Source organism: Rhinopithecus roxellana, chromosome 11 (assembly GCF_007565055.1).
Source record: "Rhinopithecus roxellana isolate Shanxi Qingling chromosome 11, ASM756505v1, whole genome shotgun sequence".
Lineage (NCBI taxonomy): Eukaryota > Metazoa > Chordata > Mammalia > Primates > Cercopithecidae > Rhinopithecus > Rhinopithecus roxellana.
Genome location: NC_044559.1, coordinates 99,140,639 through 99,161,329, shown reverse-complemented (window position 1 = coordinate 99,161,329; position 20,691 = coordinate 99,140,639). Strand labels below are relative to the sequence as shown.

General features: G+C 36.4%; 1 protein-coding gene across 2 annotated transcripts in view; it reads left to right on the top strand.

Annotated features, from left to right (window-relative positions):
* ANK3 (ankyrin 3) overlaps positions 1–20,691 on the top strand; it is a 707,809-nt gene that overhangs the window by 109,168 nt on the left and 577,950 nt on the right. For both annotated transcript variants that reach the window (XM_030941096.1, XM_010364951.2), the window contains exon 2: positions 3,932–3,970. In XM_030941096.1, the coding sequence (XP_030796956.1) occupies positions 3,932–3,970 (39 nt within the window). The remainder of the gene's footprint in view (positions 1–3,931; positions 3,971–20,691) is intronic.

Genomic DNA, 20,691 nt, shown 5'->3' with positions numbered 1-20,691 from the left:
GGGGGTACAGAGAGGTTTGGGAGGGGCAGGATCTGAGGTTCCTGTTAGGGAGATGGGAGAAAGCCTGGGGGATGAAGGAGCTCTTCCAGAAGAGGGTAGAACTAACCTAGAGAAAGAGGGTGGCCTGGGTAATTTTCTTCTAGGAATCATTATAGGGTCAACTTTGATTATGAAGCTTTTTAATACTGGACATTTTTTTTCTTATTTCTAGTTTTAATTTCCTGTCAATTTTTCAACAGTTGCTAAATTGTCCTAGAGTAGCACAGAAAGACATGTATTTATTTAGGTTCAGGTGAATAGGAGCAAAACTTGCCTTTCCATAATGTGGTGAGCTGTAGAGGAGAAAAATTTGGAGAAGAGTTTGGACTGGTGGTCATGAAAACGAAAGCGGATGGGCCAAATCTTATTTATATTTGGCATTTGCTCTGACAGATAGCTTCAATCCTAATGGGTGTATGAGGAAGAAGGGGAAGGCCACGGGGTGCCACAGAAACGTTTCACTCTGGTTTTCTCCTTCTACTTTGCTGTTTACCACCATCTCCTTCTTACCTGCTGACTCAATCCTTTTCCTCCAAGAGTTTCTGTTTTGCTTCAAAGTCCTACACTTTTCTGCCTCAGTGTTTGTACCTCCAGTGGCCAAAGCTTTGAGAGTTTTTTTATTCTCTCTGCTTGGAGGATGACTGAGGAGAAATCCCATCTGTGTCTCTGGTGTCTCCTACTAATTTGCTTTCCCATAGAAATACTGATGAATATTAAAGTATTTCTACAGATAATAATGGGTGACCTACATTTCTTTAGGTGAGCTAATAAACTAGCCATCTTTTGTTGCTTTACTTTTATAAGAAGATGTTTTATAAGGTCTAAACAACAATTTTTTTGGCTATATATAAATTTTGGACAAAGCATATTACTGGGTTGGAGACTGACTACATTATAGGATGGTGGCATGGTTACAATGGTAAATAGAAAGACACTGGAACCAGACGACTTGGGTGTGCGTTCAGGCCCACCCTGTACTGGCTGCATGACTTTGGGCAGCTCATATTACTGCTTTAAAAATCAGTTTCCTCTGTGGGAAGGAGATAAAAAAAAAATTAGTATCATAAAATAAGGATGCTTCCACGATGTTATAAAGACTACCTGCCTTAAGTCCATAGTCAACATCAAACTCAATTATGAGCCTCTAGAAGCTTTGCTATTGTAATCAGTTAAAAGACTAGAATATCTGTGCTTACCATTACTTTTAAACATTGTTTTGGAAATTCTGGCCTATGTAATAAGACGTGCAAAAAAGAAAATGAGAGAGAGAATTGCAAGAAAAGACCATCTGAAGAATAACTGTAATGAAAAGTGAGTTGGGCCTGTGTAAAGAACAAACAGGTAGAAATAGCCAAGAACATTTTTTGAAAAAGAAGTTCAAAGTGTCTTTTCTGACCAAATGTTGTGTGCTCTATAAAGTTTATGCTGTGAGCACAAGTACTTGACAGATGGATCAGAGGAAGAGAAATGAACAGCCCTGAATCTAGTGTCTAGTTGGCCTAATCAAGCACTTATGCTGTGCTAGACACTGAAGTAAGGGATTTCTGTACATTATCTGGTTTAATCCTTACAACAAGGCTGCAAGATAGACGTTGACAAGCTAGACTTGCCCAGGTGTCCAAACTGACATCAGAGCTCAGGTGTGCCTCAAAGCAAATTTTGCACTGATGAACCAGGAAGGAATAAGTGATTTCACCAGTGGTGCTTGGGAAAGTCTGTGAGAGGTGGTGGTCAAAAATTGTAGTAAGTACTCATCTCACATTATACCTATGATAAAGTCCACATGGGTTAAAAAAAAAAAGCCAAGGGTAAAAGGTAGTGATAGGGACTGGGAGGACAAACAAAAGAAAACATAAGTAGCTATTTAATTGATATTGGACAGAGGAAGAACTTTCTAAGCATAGACGCCCAGAGCAGACATCCCAAAGTAAATGATTGATACGTTTCATTACATAAAATTTAAACTTATGTGCATCAAAACCATTATAAACCAAACCTAAATGCAAATAATGTACTGGGAAAGCAAATGAAAATATTTATATATTTATCATACACAAATGATTAATATCCTTATTGTCTAAAGAGCTCTTATAAATCAATAGAAAACCACAAACCTTCTAAGTAAAGACAGTCAAATGCATAAAGGGGAAGAACTGCAATGGATTGTAAAAATTGCTTCATTGTAATAGCAAGAAAAAGTAACTCCAATAAAAAGTACATGCCGTTTCACTATGTTAAATAAAAAAGCATTTTATGAAAATACTAAGATATATCTGTGAATGTTTAGAGAAATGGGCACTTTCCTGCACTGTGAATTGTTCTTTTGATGGGCAATCTATAGATTTTGCCTTTTTGGTAGGCACATGATAGGCAAGTGCCATGAAAAAAGTTTGTTCCTTTTCTTCAACAATATCATTTTGGTGAATTTCTCTTAAGGAAAGCAGCAGATATAAAGTCAAGATTTTTGTGCAAGGAGATTATTACAATGTTAGATGTGCTAGACAGAAATGTATATCATAAATACTAGAAAGTATTTGAAAAAATTTTGTCATATAAATAGGTAGATTAGGATGCAACTATCAAAACCACATATTGAGACTATGATATGGAAAAATGATATGATTTTAAGGGGAAAAGGCAAGATATACTGTATATATGGAATAATTTCAATCTTGTTTAAAACACTGTATATGTGAAACTGTGAATTGAAAGAGAACAGCACAAAATATTAACTTTCCTCTAATGGTAGGACTATGATTGATTTTCATTTTCTGTACTTGGCACATTTTCTGTAATGAATGTGCATTGCTTTTATGATTATACAAGGCTATTACACTTACTGTTTTAGAAGTTGTGAAGATTGAATAAGAAAATGTAGCTGAGATACCAGGAATAAAGTTAAGGTTTTAGAAATGTTAATTTCCTTCTATTTTTTTCTTTATTGGAAGCTCAAATAGAAACATGAAATTGCAGATTCAATTCTGTATGACTTGATAGTGGGTTTTTTAAAGCTGACAAGATGAAATAATTTTTGTGGTGTCAATTTGAATAGCCTTTGATGGAGTCGAATGAACTGTACACAAGTGTAGTTAGAGTTAACTACAAAGTAGAATGTTCCTTTCTTTACATTCTACATATTTAAACTTCAGTACCAGTTGGAATAATTTGCATATTGCACATATTACTATATTCTGATAGGAAATGAGCTAAAGGCATTTCTTCCCTGATGGAATAAAGTTAGCATTTTGTAAAAACAGAAAGTCAGACTTAACCTTCATCTTGGAGTTCCTGTAGTCAGAGTAGATCCTTAGTTTTCTATTTTGAGATAATAATATTATAGGAACCATATCATCTCTTGCATAATCAGACTTTTGGCTTTTACATGTCTTGCTATTCTGACCCTTGGTAAACAATATTTACAGTAATGAAGTTTGGGAGAAAATGGATTTCTCATAATAGCTGTGCAAGAAAGTTACATGGGAAAATGTTTTCTGATGCCAGCATTTTCATGCAGAGGAAAAAATGTTTAAATTATCTTTATTACTACTGTTACAGTTGCATCTCATTGGCATATTCATTTCAAGTTCAAGATCATACTATTTTAATGTATCTGGCACAATTTCATTTTTAAAAATTCTCTTCAAACTATTGATGCTATTGATTTGGTGTCCCTGCTTTTCTTTATTTTGTAGTTATCTAAGCATTTCCTGCAGATGTCTCTTTTTTTAAGTAGAATTCATTTTATTTCCTCTATTTTACTTTGTGTTCTCCCCCTTTAAGGCACTTACTATGTATATAAGTCAATTAATAATGTGCATGTGTAAATCACTGTCATGGTAAATATTTGGAATTCTTTCATGTTTGCTAAATGTTTGTTTCTTTACTTTTTTAGGGTGACTTTGGATCCGATTATCCACGAAGCTCTAGAAAGGTAATGAAAATTACCACTAAACTCAACAAATATATTATTTTGTGTGGACAAGTTTCTTTCTTATAAACATAGACTCGAATGAATTATTTACAGGAGATAGTCCTTTTAAACCAGTTTATTGTTGTCAAATTTGAAGGCTTTTATACTCTTGCCTAGTGGGGCAACCTGGTCACTTGGACATGTGCTCATGGTAGGATAATTCCTTGGTGCTATTAGTTGTGTTTCACATCTGCTTCTCAGCTGTGAGGTTTGAGGCTTGATTTAATGGCATGTATGGAGTAACCAAGACCCCCTGGAGACTGATACAGCATCCATTTCTCCACTGATAATGCCATGAAAATTAAATGTTTGATTTAGCTAAACCGAAAAGTCTACATGGGAGTGCAATTATGATCAGGTGTTTGCTTCTAAATCTGGAATTAGAACAAGGAGAGTCGCTTCAATTATTTTAATAGTGAAAGACCTTTAGCTGTGGTAACCTGATATGTCTGTCTAACCTTGAAGAATATTCTGCTCAGTGGGCTATGCAGGTTACCTTTCCCCTATACAGTGATGTGTAAATGCTTCAACTCTCTCCCTCTTGGCCTCTCATCTTCCTGGAGTTGTCACCATTCATCTTTCCATATGCTCATGCCATCCACTATTCTTTTCAACCAGCAGGGTCAGGTAAGGGTTAGGACAGACTGCATTAGAATGTCAGTTCTCCTTGCTTCATTTTCTTCATATAGAAATAGATGAATAATAGTATCTGCCTCATAAGTTTGTTGTGAGAATTTATTGAAACAAAACATTTAACTTGGTACCATAATAAGAGCTTAATAAATATCAATATAATTCACATTATTATTATTTTTTTCCTAAGATGACTTCTGCATTCGTATGTATATATTTTACTAGGTTGAATTATGTGAAATTGCCATTTTGGTAAGTAAAAAATAGTCTAACACCAATTATTTCATGTGTTTAAACTATTAATTAACTTATAATTCTATTTTCTGTCTATGGTCTTTTGGTTATTTTGTTTTTGTAACATATTCACTACACAATTCTGTGATACACTTGAAATATCGTCTTTCTTTTTTCTTTCTTTCTTTTTTGAGACGGAGTCTTGCTCTGTTGCCCAGGCTAGAGTGCAGTGGTACGATCTCAGCTCACTGCAACCTCTGCCTCCTGGATTCAAACAATTCTCCTACCTCAGTCTCCCAAGTATCTGGAATTATAGGCACACACCACCACGCCTGGCTAATTTTTGCATTTTTAATAGAGATGAGGTTTCACCAGGTTGGCCAGGCTGGTCTTGAACTCCTGACCTCAGGTGATCCACCCACCTCGACCTTCCAAAGTGCTGGGATTACAGGCGTAAGCCACGGTGCCCAGTCTGAATTGTCTTCCTAAAATGATTTTTTGTTTTTGTTTTTGTTCAGCGGAAGGACTGAGTGGTGCTGTTTTTTTCCTGAATGACTCCTAAGAATGATAATGTACTCTAGTAAGACTTTGACATTGGTTCAGTAGGCTCATCATGATACTAGGTGGGTTCCAACTTAGCAGGATGTTGTAATGTTGCTGGTCAATATTAATTGTGTCACCAATAATATGCTAAAGTCAGATTTATGTGGGTCGGGCACACAATTTTATCTCAGCCATATGATATGTTCTATCTATCAAAGTATTTTTCCATTTTTACTGTATTTACTTTCTCAATAATTTTAAAGAGCAAAAGTAAAACTATCTTAATCCTTTAAAGATTAAAAATGGAGTCATATGTTAACTAATTTGATCAGGAGCATAGATCTAGTTAGTGGCTATTCAGAGAGTTAAATAAAGGTCTTCATAATTTCAAAGCTAATGTAGGCTTTTATAGGTCTTATCACAAACTCATTTGATATAATTGGATAAATAAAATCCTCCCAATTTCTCCCATTCTTACTATATTCCGTGGTTACTCAAAAGCATTCTCTATGTTTTAGAAATTTATATCTAGTATAGTTAATAATTAATAAAATTTTTACAATGAATGGAACATGAATTTCACCAATACTCTGATGAAGAACAGAAATATAGGCTGTCATATCTCAAGATTGTAATATTTTAGTTTATCTTAAACCTTCTACGAGAATGAAACAACTATTCATATATGGATTTAGGACTTTCTTGTTCTGTTTTACTCACATATTTGTGCACAGTCCAACCTCATTTATAGCACTCAGCCATTTAAACAGCTTCTGAAATGAATGTGTGGTTATGCTGCCTTCTGTAGCAATTTTTATATATGGTATAAATGCTGTCTTTACTGAAATTCTGACTCTGTGCCCATGATGCCAGAAGACACAAAGGCTATTGGGAATACGAGGCTGAAATGATTTCTTTAGAGGCTCCAACACCACCAGGAATTCAGTTAGGAGAGTGATTAAAACTGAGTGAGCCGAGGCGGGTGGATCACGAGGTCAGGAGATTGAGACCATCCTGGCTAACACAGTGAAACCCTGTTTCTACTAAATATACAAAAAATTAGCCGGGCGTGGTGGCACACACCTGTAATCCCAGCTACTCGGGAGACTGAGGCAGGATAATCGCTTGAATCTGGGAGGCAGAGGTTGCAGTGAGCCAAGATCGCGCCACTGCACTCTAACCTGAGCGACAAAGCAAGACTCTGTCAAAAAAAAAAAAAAAAGAGAGAGAGAGAGAGAAAAAAAAAAAGCAAAATACTGAGTGAGGCAAAAAGAGGTGAGAGTTGATACCTTTTATCCCCAACTTAAAAGTATCTTCTACTTTACGTTTTTGGTATCTTGGGAGCATTTCTTCTGGCCTGGGACCCATCTGGTATATACTCATCTGCCGTGGTGCTTTGGAACCCTTACTGTCCTGTCTGCTCAGTTTGCCTTCTTTCTTCCTTGTCATCGTTTCAACGAATGTCCATTTCAGAAGTGAGAGCTCTGAACCTGACAGAGATGACTTGCTGCTTGGCACCCACTCAGCTCCCACAGCTCCTGTCACTTAATGGTCCAACTCTCTTCACCAGCAAAATAGCTGGGGCCTCTGTGGAAAATACAGAATCCTTTTTCAGAATCTCTGTTATTAAATCTCCTCACTCAGCTAAAATATTAAAATCCTCCTGGGATTAGGGAATGAGACAGTGTACACTTCATAGTGTATAAATTGAAGTGGTTGTTTGGATGAATTCTGAATTGAATGAGATAAGAGTGTCAATGAAAATAAAAGGAAAACCATTTATTTTGTGTAGTATCTGATTCTTTCCCCATTTCTTCGCCCCACCCCTCCACTGCTTTGATAATGTGTTTCTGTAGAATATGACACCCGTGGCAATCATTTAAGAAACCGAGGTCACTTTTTAGATCTTGTTTGCCAAACACTTGCCTAGGCAAGCCTTTGATTTAGATGCCTGTAAATGTAAATTGACATCTATAGATAGGTGTGCTGTCAGGGCGTTCGATTTACTTAATAGAAAGGATGAAGGAAAGTGTGAGCCTATCTGTAGAATTCTTTTGTCTTTGAACTGTGGAATATGAGTCACCAAGAACAATGCTGCAGCATGTCAGGCAAAGTCTGAATCCCAGTGACACAATTCTAAGAACTGTCAGAATTGACTCACGCCCAGTGTAAGGGTATGGGTTACAATGAGGCTGACTAAAAATGGGTGGGTGATTTTGGTTGCTTGCAAAAGTTTGTTTTCATTTGACATTCAGAAGAAATCAGAGCTACCACTGTTCCAGCGCGAGGCTGCCCTGAAGGTCTCCGTGTGGGGAGACTGCCTTCTGTTAGGTTCAGAAGTGCGAGTGCTCTGGCTGCATCCTCTGGCATTTATTTATGCTCACGACTGAGCCAGCGGGGGGCCAGGTGTGTCCTTCCTCTGCTGATTCAAGTGGGTGCTTCTTGAAGGTGTGTGCTCTGTAGGAGGAAAAGACCCCTGTTTTCATTTTGGAGTGTCGGTCCCTAAACACCTTTCTGTGATGTCTGAGGAAGGTGTATTTGTATTGATTTCTATTCTAAGGAGACTTTAGTAGGCCCTTTAACAAATGTGTTAGGAATGCGAATATTTGCATATGGAAGAATAAAATATTAATACTACTTAGAATAGTCATAAAAGTATATAATTTACTCATATAGAAATTATCTTATGAATGATCACTTTAACTGACATCTAGCTATCACATTACAAGTAACTGACACCAGCTTTGAGCCCACTAGCTTCGAATTCTGGCTTGGCAGACCAAAAGATGCATAGCCACAAACTGTTTATCTCATGCTCACACGAATCATACTGTTTAGCATCCTTTAGCCCCTGAGAAAATCTCATTTTTCAATTGCCCCTCTGTTTTCTAGAACCACTCTTAAGTTGTTAAAGATTTCAGAAACGAAGTCTGTTATCACAGTATTTTCTTGCAGACATCTGATTCTTCCTGAAGGTAGAAGAATCATCCATTTTATTTATTTTTTTCCTACAGGTTTAATTTGCTTTGCTCAAGTCTGTGGTGAGGATATTATTTGCCCTGGAAAATGACTTAAAAATGTGACAGGGATCTCTACAAGTTTGGGTTTATTATTAAACTCAAGATTTTGGTAGTTAGTAAAGTTTCTTTTAGAAAAATACAGTATTTAGAGACCAACCATGAAGATTACACTCAGGAAGGATTATTATTATTATTATTTTTTGAGACAGAGTTTTCGCTCTTGTTGCCCAGGCTGGAGTGCAATGGTGAGATCTCGGCTCACTTCAGTCTCCGCCTCCCAGGTTTAAGCGATTCTCCTGTCTCAGCCTCCAGAGTAACTGGGATTGCTCAGGTGCTCACCACTACACCCAGCTAATGTTTGGTATTTTTAATAGAGACAGGATTTCACCATGTTGGCCAGGCTGGTCTTGAACTCCCGACCCCAGGTAATCTGCCCATCTCAGCCTCCCAAAGTGCTGGGATTACAGGCAGGAAGGAATCTTTCTACAAAAGGGGCCTTCCTTGCCTTTCTTTGATTACTAATGGATATAATATTTTTTCATGCTAAGTAAATATTTAACAACTTCTGTAAATTGTGCATGTCTTTGGGTATTATTTTATTAGAGTATTAGTATTTTTCTTGTTAACTTATATGAGCTTTTTATATATTAATACTATTATTCCTTTATCATTTTGGTGGCAAATATTTTTCTAGATTTCCTTTGCCTTCTAATTCTCTTTATATTCTGATTAACCCTTAAAGTTTAATTTAAAAATCTAGTAAACAATTGTTTTCCAACTGTGCTGGAATGGTTAACTGTATAATTATTTTCAAATATGTAAATCTTTAGAAAATATATTTGGGCACAATTAAGGATCATATTTTTGTTAGGGTGGTAAATGTGGCTGAAAGATAAGCTAAAGTTAGGTTTTAAATTCTAAGGCAAGAGATCATCGAGTATAAATGTGTTTCAGTCTAGTATAGATGTTGTTGGATGCAATTATGGGTTATGATATGGTAAGGTATCCATGAATGCTAATTTCTTTGATGCAGTGCAGTGGTTTTCAAGCAACCTGCATTCTGTAATATCTCACTGTCATATTATCTCATATTCTGTCATATCATCTCACTGTTTTGTAACTCTCATAGAAGTCCCCTTTTGAATCTACCATAGTTGGAAAGGAAAAAAAAAAAGAAAGAAAAAAAGAAGTCTCCTTTGTGGTAGACCCTTTTATGGATTTATTCGTGTCACATATAAATCTATTATCACATCTAAACACACCCTGGAATTCTAAGGTAAATTCTTGCTCTACAATCTTGATCTCTGTGATGGAAGTTGTGGTCCTAACTTGGGTAGTGCAAGAGCTCTCGATCACAAGCTCCCTTCATCTGGAGGGCAGTATAGCCTAGTAATTCAGAGTGAGAGCTCTGCAGTGACAATGGCTTGATTGGAGTCTGGCTGGCTAGTTACTCATTAGGAATCATGAACAAGTTACTAGACCACCTTATTCCTCAATTTTCTCATTTCTAAAGGAAATTAATAACAGGTATCTATCTCATTGGGTTGTTAGGAGAATTAATTGAGAATGTACTGTTCTCAAAAAGCTCTTGGCACATATGTTTGATAAATTTCAACTATCATCACCACTACCATACAGTCATTCCTTCCTCTTTCCTTTCCTTCAATTGATGGCATTCTAACCCCATTTCCAGGTAGCAGGTTTTAAGAAGATGGTGCTAAAACATAGAAAATCCTGAGGGCTTAAAAAAATTTTAAAGTCTAGTAGTAAAGCAGTAGACAAGAACTTGGTGATGGAGCCAGGAAAAGATGCTTTACAGTTCAGTTTCAAAATGGTCAAGGTTTCTTCCTATGCCCATCTCCCTGACTCACATGTCACATACTCCACATTTAAGATTATTCTAACCGTGGGATCCAAAATAGAGGAACAGGATTTGAGGTTATTAATCTTACTTTGGTCTTCAGTAATACATCTTTATCTGTCTATCTAGTGTGTGTACTATCACTAAATATATATAAGCTGGATATTCCTAGACATTATATTTAAAAATCTAGTAAACAATTGTTTTCCAACTGTGCTGGAATGGTTAACTGTATAATTATTTTCAAATACATTGTGCATGTGTATTTGTTTAAAATATATAATGATGTACGTTAGAGATCTAGAAAGTCTCAGATCCCTGCTGAGTCTCTGGTGGGAGTTACTCTGCTAATTCATCCCAGGGGGAGGAGTTTCATTGTGATAAATACTATAGTCTCTAAGCTACAATGATATGCTTCTCTCTTCACAATAAAGTATAATGCATATCACCTGCTACTTAGTCTGTAGCTCCCAACTCAAGAGGTTATTGCAATAAATAGTGCTTCTTTCTCAGGCCATAGAAAAGTAGGAGATATATATATATATGTATTCTTTCTTAGTTTCACAAAGGAGAAAAAGACTTCCTGATGTAGCTGATTGTGGTTTGTATTTGGAGCTTATGGCCAGTCTGCTGATACTTAATTACTTCAAATGGTGCAGTAAAAATGAAAGTAAAGGAACTAATTTTATTGAGTGGCCATTATGTGCTATATGATGTTAACTTATTTGATTCTCCACTGATTCTGTGAAACTGGCTTGATTACTTTCAGTTTATGGATGGGGGAGCAGAGGTTCAACGTAGTTGGTATATAGCAAAACTCTGTTTGAACCCAGATTTCAGTGAGTCCCCAAATCATGCCCTTCCCAGGGCCATGCTGCCTACTGATACATCTGGATAAAGGAAACCAGAAAAATTGGTCAAGGATTTCCAGATATGACATTTGAGGTGCTGGTCCCGGCTGGTCACTCCCACGGCAATCAACTTGAGGTTGCTGTGGCTGATAACGGCGTTAGATAGATTTCTCCCTCAGCCATAAGCTTCTCCTCTCTGTGATCATTCTCTGGTTTTTGAGTATAGCCTCACTCTTGGCTACTTACCTGTGTGCTCTGACTTCTACCCTACCTCCTATGTCCCACCATAGTTTTTTATTTGCTGGATTTGCATTCTAACCAGCAAAGCCATATTGGTGACAGTTATTTGCTTCACTTATTTATTTCAACTTTGATCCAGTGTTTTGAATATCTAGCTATAATTTGAGGCATGTATAACCTTCTGAGAAAAGAGTCAGCAATTAAGATGTCAGCCTTGTCAGGATTCTGGAGCACTATGCTGATAGGTATTTGGAAATGATATAGATAGAACATATGCTAAAACCTTCTGGCATGTAAATATGTTGCTCTTTAACAGAAAGTTTCCAGGATTCAATAGTCAGCCTTTTGCAATGATTAAGGTAGTCTGGGCTGGATTCAGCCTCCCTTAGTAATTTTTTTATATATATATATTAGAAAGGGAGGCAGTAGGTGGTATAAGGTAAAGTAGGTGAGCCTGAAAGTCAGACTGATTCAGACTCAAATTTTAATCCCACCCCTTACTGTCTGCATGTCCCTGGGCTTCACACTTTACCTCTTTGAGCTCTGGTTATCCATCTGCAAAATAGGTGTGATACCTACCTTATGGGATGGTTTGTAACACCCAATATGGTGCATAGCACAGGCCATCACTGAGCAAATATGAGTTCTCTTCATCTTGACTGGAAGATGATGCTTTCCAAAGTTCTTGTCTTCAATGAGTGCGTATATATGTACAGGAAGACTGATTAAGCCTTTTCTCACATAACACTGTTCTTCTTTATAGTCCTTTATCTGTTCCAACTCAAAGGAAGGTTTAAGCCCTCTCATTTCCTTGATACCTCTGCATGAGATAAGACTTGAACTCAACATACAACAGCTTGTTGGGTATGTTCCATACATCTGTTATGTGCAAGTGTTCTTCCTGCCGGATCTGGGGAGCAGTGAGAGTCACATTTTGCTAGTAGACTTAGCTATTGATGATTTCAACACAACATTTATCATGACATAGGGGATGCTTTTGAAATTGTGCAGGAAGCTGAAATGAGTAATGTGGCAAGTCAAGGCTCACAGCCATAGAAGGAACCACTTCTCGGCTGGGTAGGGAATGTGTTTCTTCTCAGACTCCTCTCTTCTGTGAATTCCATGCTCCCTAATAAAGACTGGCCTTTCCTACCAGGATACCTTGTTACAGTAAACTCAAGAGTTTTTGCCAATGATGTCAAATGTGGCCAAACAAAGGCTTACAGTTGATGAGTACAAACATAGCAAGATTTTACCTTAATCAGCTCTTAGACATACTCACCAGTGTCTAAAACTTGTTAACTGTTCTTTTACTTTTAATTCAACAGCTATATAAGTGTTTTTATATAGAAGCCATACTTTTTAAATGAAAACATAATATTTTAATCACCAAATGAGGGAAGCCTTTCTCTCTACAGAAACATGTAGAGAGAGTACTTTAAAAAAATCATCTCATGAGACCAATTAATTAGATTAATAAAAAAGCTTTTAAATTATTTTTAGTATTGAACTGTTAACTGTGTTCCAAAAGAAAATGTTCCTCAATCCAAATTTATAATTGTGCTTATTATTTTTCTAATTCAGCATCAAAAAACTAAGAAATGCATCATTTTTAAAAATCAGGAAGTACAGGGAACTGAGAAGAGACTGACTACCTTTCATTTTTATGTTCCTCTTCTAATTGTCAATCTTGCTACTCATCAACTGCTGACACTAAATTTTCTGATGGCTTAAAGTCTAATAATAAAACTATGTTTTATTTTTTTTCCAAGCACTTCTTTATAGACAGAAATAAATTAAAATTTGCCACTTTCAGCTCATAATTTGAAGCTCTAGAAATTGTCAGTACCAATATGGCACTCCTACAACATGACTTTAGGAGGCAAGAACTGTTGCATGAAGTCAGAAAGAGTATTCAGAAGTTTGTAAGTGCTTTCTGTCACTTTACTTGAAATTATTTGGTTTTTAAAAATCATCCTTATGAAATGAGCAGAGAAGCTCTTACTAATACAACTTTATAGATAACCAAACTGAATCTCAGCTTACATGACTTGCACAAAGCCACATATTGACCCGCCTATGAATACAACACAGGCCTTTGTCCATTGATTTTTCCATCATCCCATTATCTGACTGAACTCCTTTAAGAGACTACATACTCCCATTCACATACTTTCCTTGTAAGAAGCAAGCAAGCTTTGTTCCTTGGTGGCCTGGACTTTAAACATGAATGGATAAAATCTATAACTAATGGATAGAATCTGCAACTAAGTATAGAGAAACTAAGACTAGTTCATAAATGCTTATGAATCCTTCTGTGTGTGTCTCTGTTTTCCTTTCTAATATTTATTTCTTTATATTTTTATTTTATTTTTGTAGAGATGGGATTTTGCCATGTTGCCTAGACTGGTCTCAAACTCCCTGCCTCAAGCGATCTTCCTTCCTCAGCCTCCCAAAGTACTGGGATTTACAGGTGTGAGCCACTGCACCTGGCCTTCTTTCCCTTCTTTAAGAGCATTTGAGTCTGTAGACAGATCACATCTTGTCATGTATGTCCGTTATGTGTTTCCTGTAAAACCTAAAGGGAGAGAGACTGAAAGCTGGTCTGTGGCTATCAGTTGTGCTGATGCCAGTTCAGTTTACAGATCTGGAAATGAATTGCTCATTTTAGGGACATTGAACGGGGCTGCGATCAGCCATTTCCAAGAATGATAGAATATACTAAAAGATTAAGCTGTAATCATGTGTTTGCTGGAAAATTTAAGACAGCAAAACTTAAATCTCATTCTGCTGTTCAATAGCCATCTAGGGAGCAGCATAGAAAGTGGACTACAATGTTGGTGTTTATGGAGAGAAGGCCCACTTTCTACCTTCTGGCTCTTGAACTTGGCGATTTAGTTGTTTGGAGCTTACTTGTTTCAATAATAAAGCACACTATCTCTGAGTGTTGGAGCCTTTCTTTCCTATATGGGAGTTGTCTCCTTTGAGCGTAGGTGGTGGTCACTCACTGAAAATGTTATAGATGGGCTTAAAGCATTGGAGAAATTCCTTCCAGATCTTTGGTTCTGGAAACCCCCAAAGCATTATTCTATTTTCCTTTTTTACTTTTTGCAAATTTAGGTAACCTTGAAAAATATACTGAGTAGCTAGCTTCTATTTCCACAGCTCTGGCATGGAAATTTCTTACAGGCTAGAACTGCTGCTTAGATTGGTTGCTATGCAACCAGGAGAGGAGTTCACAAGCTTTGTCACAAGCCAGCAATCAAATGAGAGGCAATATTTTCTTTTATGTGTGTTCTCTTTTTGTCAACTTTTGTGTTTGATATTGTTTGTTTACATCTTTTGGGAAGTTTTTATTTATAGAAATACCTTTTCCAGAGAAACTTTATTTGTTGAAGGCATTTTGGTTTGATCTTGCTACATTAAAAGGTGAGCTCCACCTCAAAGGCAGTAGGTATTGAATTAGACCTTGAAGAAAATAGAAGAGTTCTTATAAAAACGTGATGATGTCACAATACTGCTTTGGCTACTATCTTACTAAGAAAACATACATGTAGCTTTGCATTATTTCTACTGCTTATTTTTACTTATTGTGCACTTTTTGACATAAATCAGTGACTCGAAACCTACCGTGCCTTCGTCCTCTTGACCTTGAAAGTCATCTCTGAATACAAGATCATTTAAAACTTTATGGTCAGGATTTGTTCTGGCTGAATTCTTTGGAGCCATCTTTTAGTTAAATCCCTCTTAAACTTAACAGATTTTGTCTTTCCAATACTAATGAGCCAGTTTTTAAACAAATGCTTGAATAAATGCTTGTAACCAATGTTTATATTTACATTATCTATTTTCAATTATACATGGATGTGTATTGAGTGAGGCTGAGGAGGGCACATCAGAACTGTTCACTGTATTCTTACAGGTAGACAAGCAGATATGGGGACACTAATATGAGACAGCTCTTGTCCAGTGTCCCAAAAGTGGAAAAGATAGATTGCAGAAACTACATATCAATTAGCTTGATACCAGTATCTGGCAAAATTGCAGTCTGGGTTCTTGAACTAATAGCTTGTAATTCCATAGCCACTGGATATGGGTTTTGGTAACTCGTTTGATGAAATATTTCTTGTGATAATCAACATTTCATTATGGTAATCTCTAATTTTAATGCTTTAGAAATAGCACTTAGCATTTTTTACTGCAAATAGCTTTCTATTTAAATTATTTGAAGAAATGAAACAACATTGAAACTGATGTAAATGGCTTTGAAATTCAGGGATATAATATTTGCATATAAACTTTATAATTTGCATTTCTCCCTCCTAATTTGGCCTACTATAGGAAATCCTTTTTGCTCTTTCGCCTTTTAAAGTCAATATGTAGCACTTCATTGCATTGCATGATGCCACACTCACATTTTAGGAAAGTGTGATTCAAAACATTCAGGATGAGCTGTCTTTACCGTTTGTGCCCTCCTAGAGCAAGTGAGGTTCTAGTTAGGGCCCTGTCACTGCTGGGGGATTGCATTTGCTATGTCAGTGTACTAATGGCTGTTGGAAAAAGGCCTGATACCTCCTCTTAGTTTCCAAACTCCTTTTGAGTTCTTCATAGAAAAGTGGAGAATGAACCATTTTAAATCAAACCATAAAGCACAAATTAGGGATGCTGATTTCTTTCACTTCTTCAACACACAAGCATTTGCTGAGTAGGGTCCTTCTTTGGTTTCAAGACAAGTGGAGCAGATACATTCTGCATCATGTACTGAACTCTCATTCTGTCCCCCTTCTTTTAGATCCCTTTAGCAGACTGATGAACCTATAAGAAGGAAAAATTTAAATGTGTAAAATGAAATATAAGAAATTATATTGAAATCATTATTGAAAAATTTAAAAATTGTGATAAACTATAGATTACTGTTGCATTAAGTAATGAAATCTAGGAGAGGGTCTAACACCAGCTATATTTTTGATCTCATGATGTTTTAGGTCATATCAGGAGATATCTGCCTAAATGTAATCTGTGAATACTACTGTGACTTGTATTGTGCTTGTGTTTATAATGGAAGGAAATGCAAGATTTTAGTGAGATGCCTGTGAAAATAAAGATGTACTTTTCCCATCCAAGTCTATCCACAGACCCATTTGGAGGGGTCCATATATCCCAATTTAAGAACCCCTGATTGCATGATCCCCATTGGCATAAAACATAACATTTAATATTAAAGTAAGGTTATGATATACCCTTTTCAAATGGTAAGATCTCTAGTGTTGGTATCCTTGGGGGATAATTCCAATAGATATATGTCACTCAAACTATATTAAGCATGCATATTAGCAGAGACAAGTGAGTTTCAAACATGCGTATTTTCCGTGCAGCCTAATTATCAATAGAATGGTAGATTTTTACAAAAGATGCCAAATGACTGGGCCTACTGCCAACCTTCCATTATATTGTGGAGGAAGGGTAAGAAATGAAGTCATAGTTTAAGTGGTGAAATTTCATCTGAAGAGGCTGTAAGTTACCAAGGGGAAATGTACCAACACGTTAGTAAATAATGCCAGTAGTCATATTGAAAATCTTCTGCGTAAATAATAATAATACTGATTTTATGGATTTTTTGTGAGAAATAAATGAGTTAATCCGTACATAACACTTAGAGTCATGCCTGACACATGGTAAGCCCTGTATTAATGCTACTCTTACTATTTGAGTGTAAGCTATTACTACTACATTTTACGAAAGTGATCCATCTATCTTTAAAGGAAGATTTCATGCACAAGCAAGTTTGTGCACACAGTCTTTTTATGACTGCATCTATATATGCTGTACTTCACCCTGAGCATATCAATAAATTTATTTGAGATTATTTCATATAGAATTGCCTTGTTTTTTAAAAAATAAACTTTGTCTTTTAGAATAATTTCAACCTTACTGAAACGTTGTAAATGCACTACAGAGTCTGCAGACTCCACGCCCAGTTTCCCCTATTGTAAACACCTTCTATTACCATGACACATTTGTCAAAATGAAGGAATCAACATCAGTACCACGTTATATTATATTAGCTAAACTCCACGCTCTATTCAGATTTCGCTAGTTTCTCCCTAATGTCCTTTTTTATTTTTTGGTTCCAGGATCCCCCCCATTATCCAGGTCTCCTGTAGCCTCTTCTCATGTCTGAGGGTTTCTCCGTTTTTTCTTGTTTTTGATGACCTTGATGGTCTTGAGGGATACTGGTTAGAGAGTTTGAATACCCCTCAATTTGAGAAATTTCTGGAATTTTTCTGATGGTAACACTGGGATTATGGGTCTTGGGAGCTTGACCACAGAGTCGAAGTACCATTCTTATCACTAATAGCAAGATTATCTGATGTCAACATGACTTACCATTGATGTTGCTAACCTTGACCTGAACAAGGCAACTTTTGCCATGTTTTGCATTATAAAATAACTTTTTTTCCCTCTCTTTCCATACTCTGCTTTTTTTGTAACAAGGCAGTGAGTACAGCTGATACTCAAGGGGTGGGAAGTTAAATAAGGTCCTCTTCCTTGAGAGGGGGATGTTGGGTGTGTGTGTGTGTGTGTGTGTGTGTGTGTGTGTGTGTCTGTACATGTTTAATGACTTTGTAATCATCCATTGGACTTTACAAGACATGTGAAAGTCTATTTTTGACATCTATTAATTCTCCCCAGATAAAAATTAGGTTTAGAGTTCCAAAAGATGTTTCCCAAAATCTAACCTCTCCCTTCATACATATTTCTTATTTGGGGACATCTCTGTCTGGTTTCCCTGAAACTTCTTTATGTTTGTCTTAAAATAAGTTTCTAGTTTTTGTTTGTTTGTTTGTTTGTTTTTTCTGTTGTGCCTTGTGTAGATAGTTGAATTCAAAGTAAACAATGAGCTACTTTATTGGCTTTGTTCTCATCTATGTTCATAGATGAGGATGGCTAAGCTACTTACAGCAAATTATTTGATCCAGGTAACTAAATAATCAGTCCTTCATAGAGCTATGTTTTGAAATCATTAATATCTAAGCATGCTGTTGTCTTATCAAAGGTTAATATAACCTTGTAATGTAAAACTTCAGTATGCACTCACAAATTTTGGGGCTCTGATTATTTATTGAGCTTCTGCTATGTTCTCACCATGGTTTGGTGGAAAGACAAATTAGATGCCTGCTATGAGAAAGTTCTTATTTCTAGTGGGAGACACAGAGAATAAACACATTAAAAATTAATGGAAAAGATCATTTTAGAGAGTGGTAAGTGCTTTGAAGAAAAAAAACCAGAAAGCAGGGTGAAGTGCTAGTGAATTAGTTGGTCATAATGACTATTTAGGGACTGCTCTAAGTTTTGTGACCATGGAAGTCCTCAGGAGATGGCAGTTGAACTAAAGCCTGGGTATGCAGGAGCATCAGATGTGTGAACACGTGGGAGAACATTCAGCAAAATCTGGAGTTAGGAGTAGTCTTGGCAAATTCCAGGAATAAAGAGAAGGTCAGACACAAGTAGATTTTAAACAAATGTTGATTAAATTCAACCGAAAACAGTGTCATTGTCCAAGACACTGTATGAGTACAGAATCCTAAATTCTTCAGTATCTCCTAGCACTTGAAACAACTAAGACTAAAATCCAGTTAAAAGTAGGAGCTTTTGAGTCAAGTATTGTTTGCTACCTATATAATTTTAGGCAAGTCATTTAAGCCATTTTTCTGAGTTTACAAACTGGAGTTGTTTAAAGTCTGTTAGGGTGGACGGAAGGGAGTAAAAGAAAGAATGTAAAGTATTTAATATGGAATTTGGCACATTCTAATTATTTAATAAAATGGTTGCTGTACAAAAACAAAACAAAACAAAACAAAAAAAACAAAGAGAAAGCCAGAGTTGTAGAAGAGAGGACAGAGAAGTAGAGAAAGGGTTACAGAGGAAGGCAAGGCCTGGTGCATGTGGGGGTTTACAGGCAAAGTTGAATTTTATATGAAATCTCTAGGTGGCTTTAATCAGAGGAGAGGGACACGAGTTTTAAAAGATGTGAGTGTTTTAAAATAATCTTCTAGCTGCTGTATGGAAAATGGATTACAGAGAGAGAAGAGGAAGCAAGAACACCAGTTAGGATATCATTGTGAGAGTCCTTGTGAGAGATGGATGATGGTTTGGACTAGGGCAGTAACAGTGACATGGACAAAAGTAGACAAATTGGGATATATTGTGCGGTTAGAACTGTTAGAATTAGTAGATGAATTGGAATAAATTATTGCGGACAAGAATCAATAGGAATGATAAGGTGATGATGTTATATAAACTGTCTCAAATAGAAATAATCTTTCATGTGAGTAATGTGAAAGTATTTGACTTTATATTCTTAATTAATACTTTAAAAGAAGTGCGATATCAAATATCCACATTAACATACTAGGAAAAAGTTAGGGAGTCATATCCATTATAGCTTAATTAACATATCTAGTAATAGAAGAGAAACCTTGCTTACCAAGTTAGTGAGTTCTTAATTTTTACCATCTGATGAGTCTGTCGTAACTACCAAACACAGGTTAGGCTCAGTGGCTCATTCCTGTAATCCCAGCAGTTTGGGAGGCCAAGGAGAGAGGATCACTTGAGCTCAGGAGCTTGAGCCCCACCTGGGCAACATGATGAGACCTTGTTTCTATGGAAAAAAAAGTTAGCCAGGCATAGTGGTGTGTGCCAATAGTCCCAACTACTCAGGAGGCTCAGGTGGGAGGATTGCTTGAGCCCAGGAGGTCGAGGCTGCAATGAGCCATGTTTGTGCCACTGTACTCCAGCCTGGACAACAGAGCAAGACCCTGTTTCAACATGAACAACAACAACAACAACAACAATAACAACAACAACAACACAAATAGCTACCAAACACACAATGTTAAGACTTTGCCTTTAACAGTTAATTTCCAACTGAGGGATTAGCCTTCCTATTTATTTAATCATTAATCCTCAGGGAATTCTCATTTTAGTAATAATATTTCTGATGTAATGGTCACTGTGAATTGGTTTTATGTCATAATGATGTTACTATTTAGCAAAGCAGAATAGTTTCAATCATACGTTGATGTTTAACTTTGAGATTACTGAGGAAACATTTAATTTTGTACTGTTACTTTCATGCAAAATACTTTTTGATAAAGGGTTTTACAAAGCTTTCTTTGGAATGAATAACTAAATATAGTCACAATTTTGACATTTTGACTTATATCAAATACAGCAATTCATTTTATGAGGACTTGGAGTTTAATTTTATACAATTGCTTTGCTTTAAATTTCCAAGGT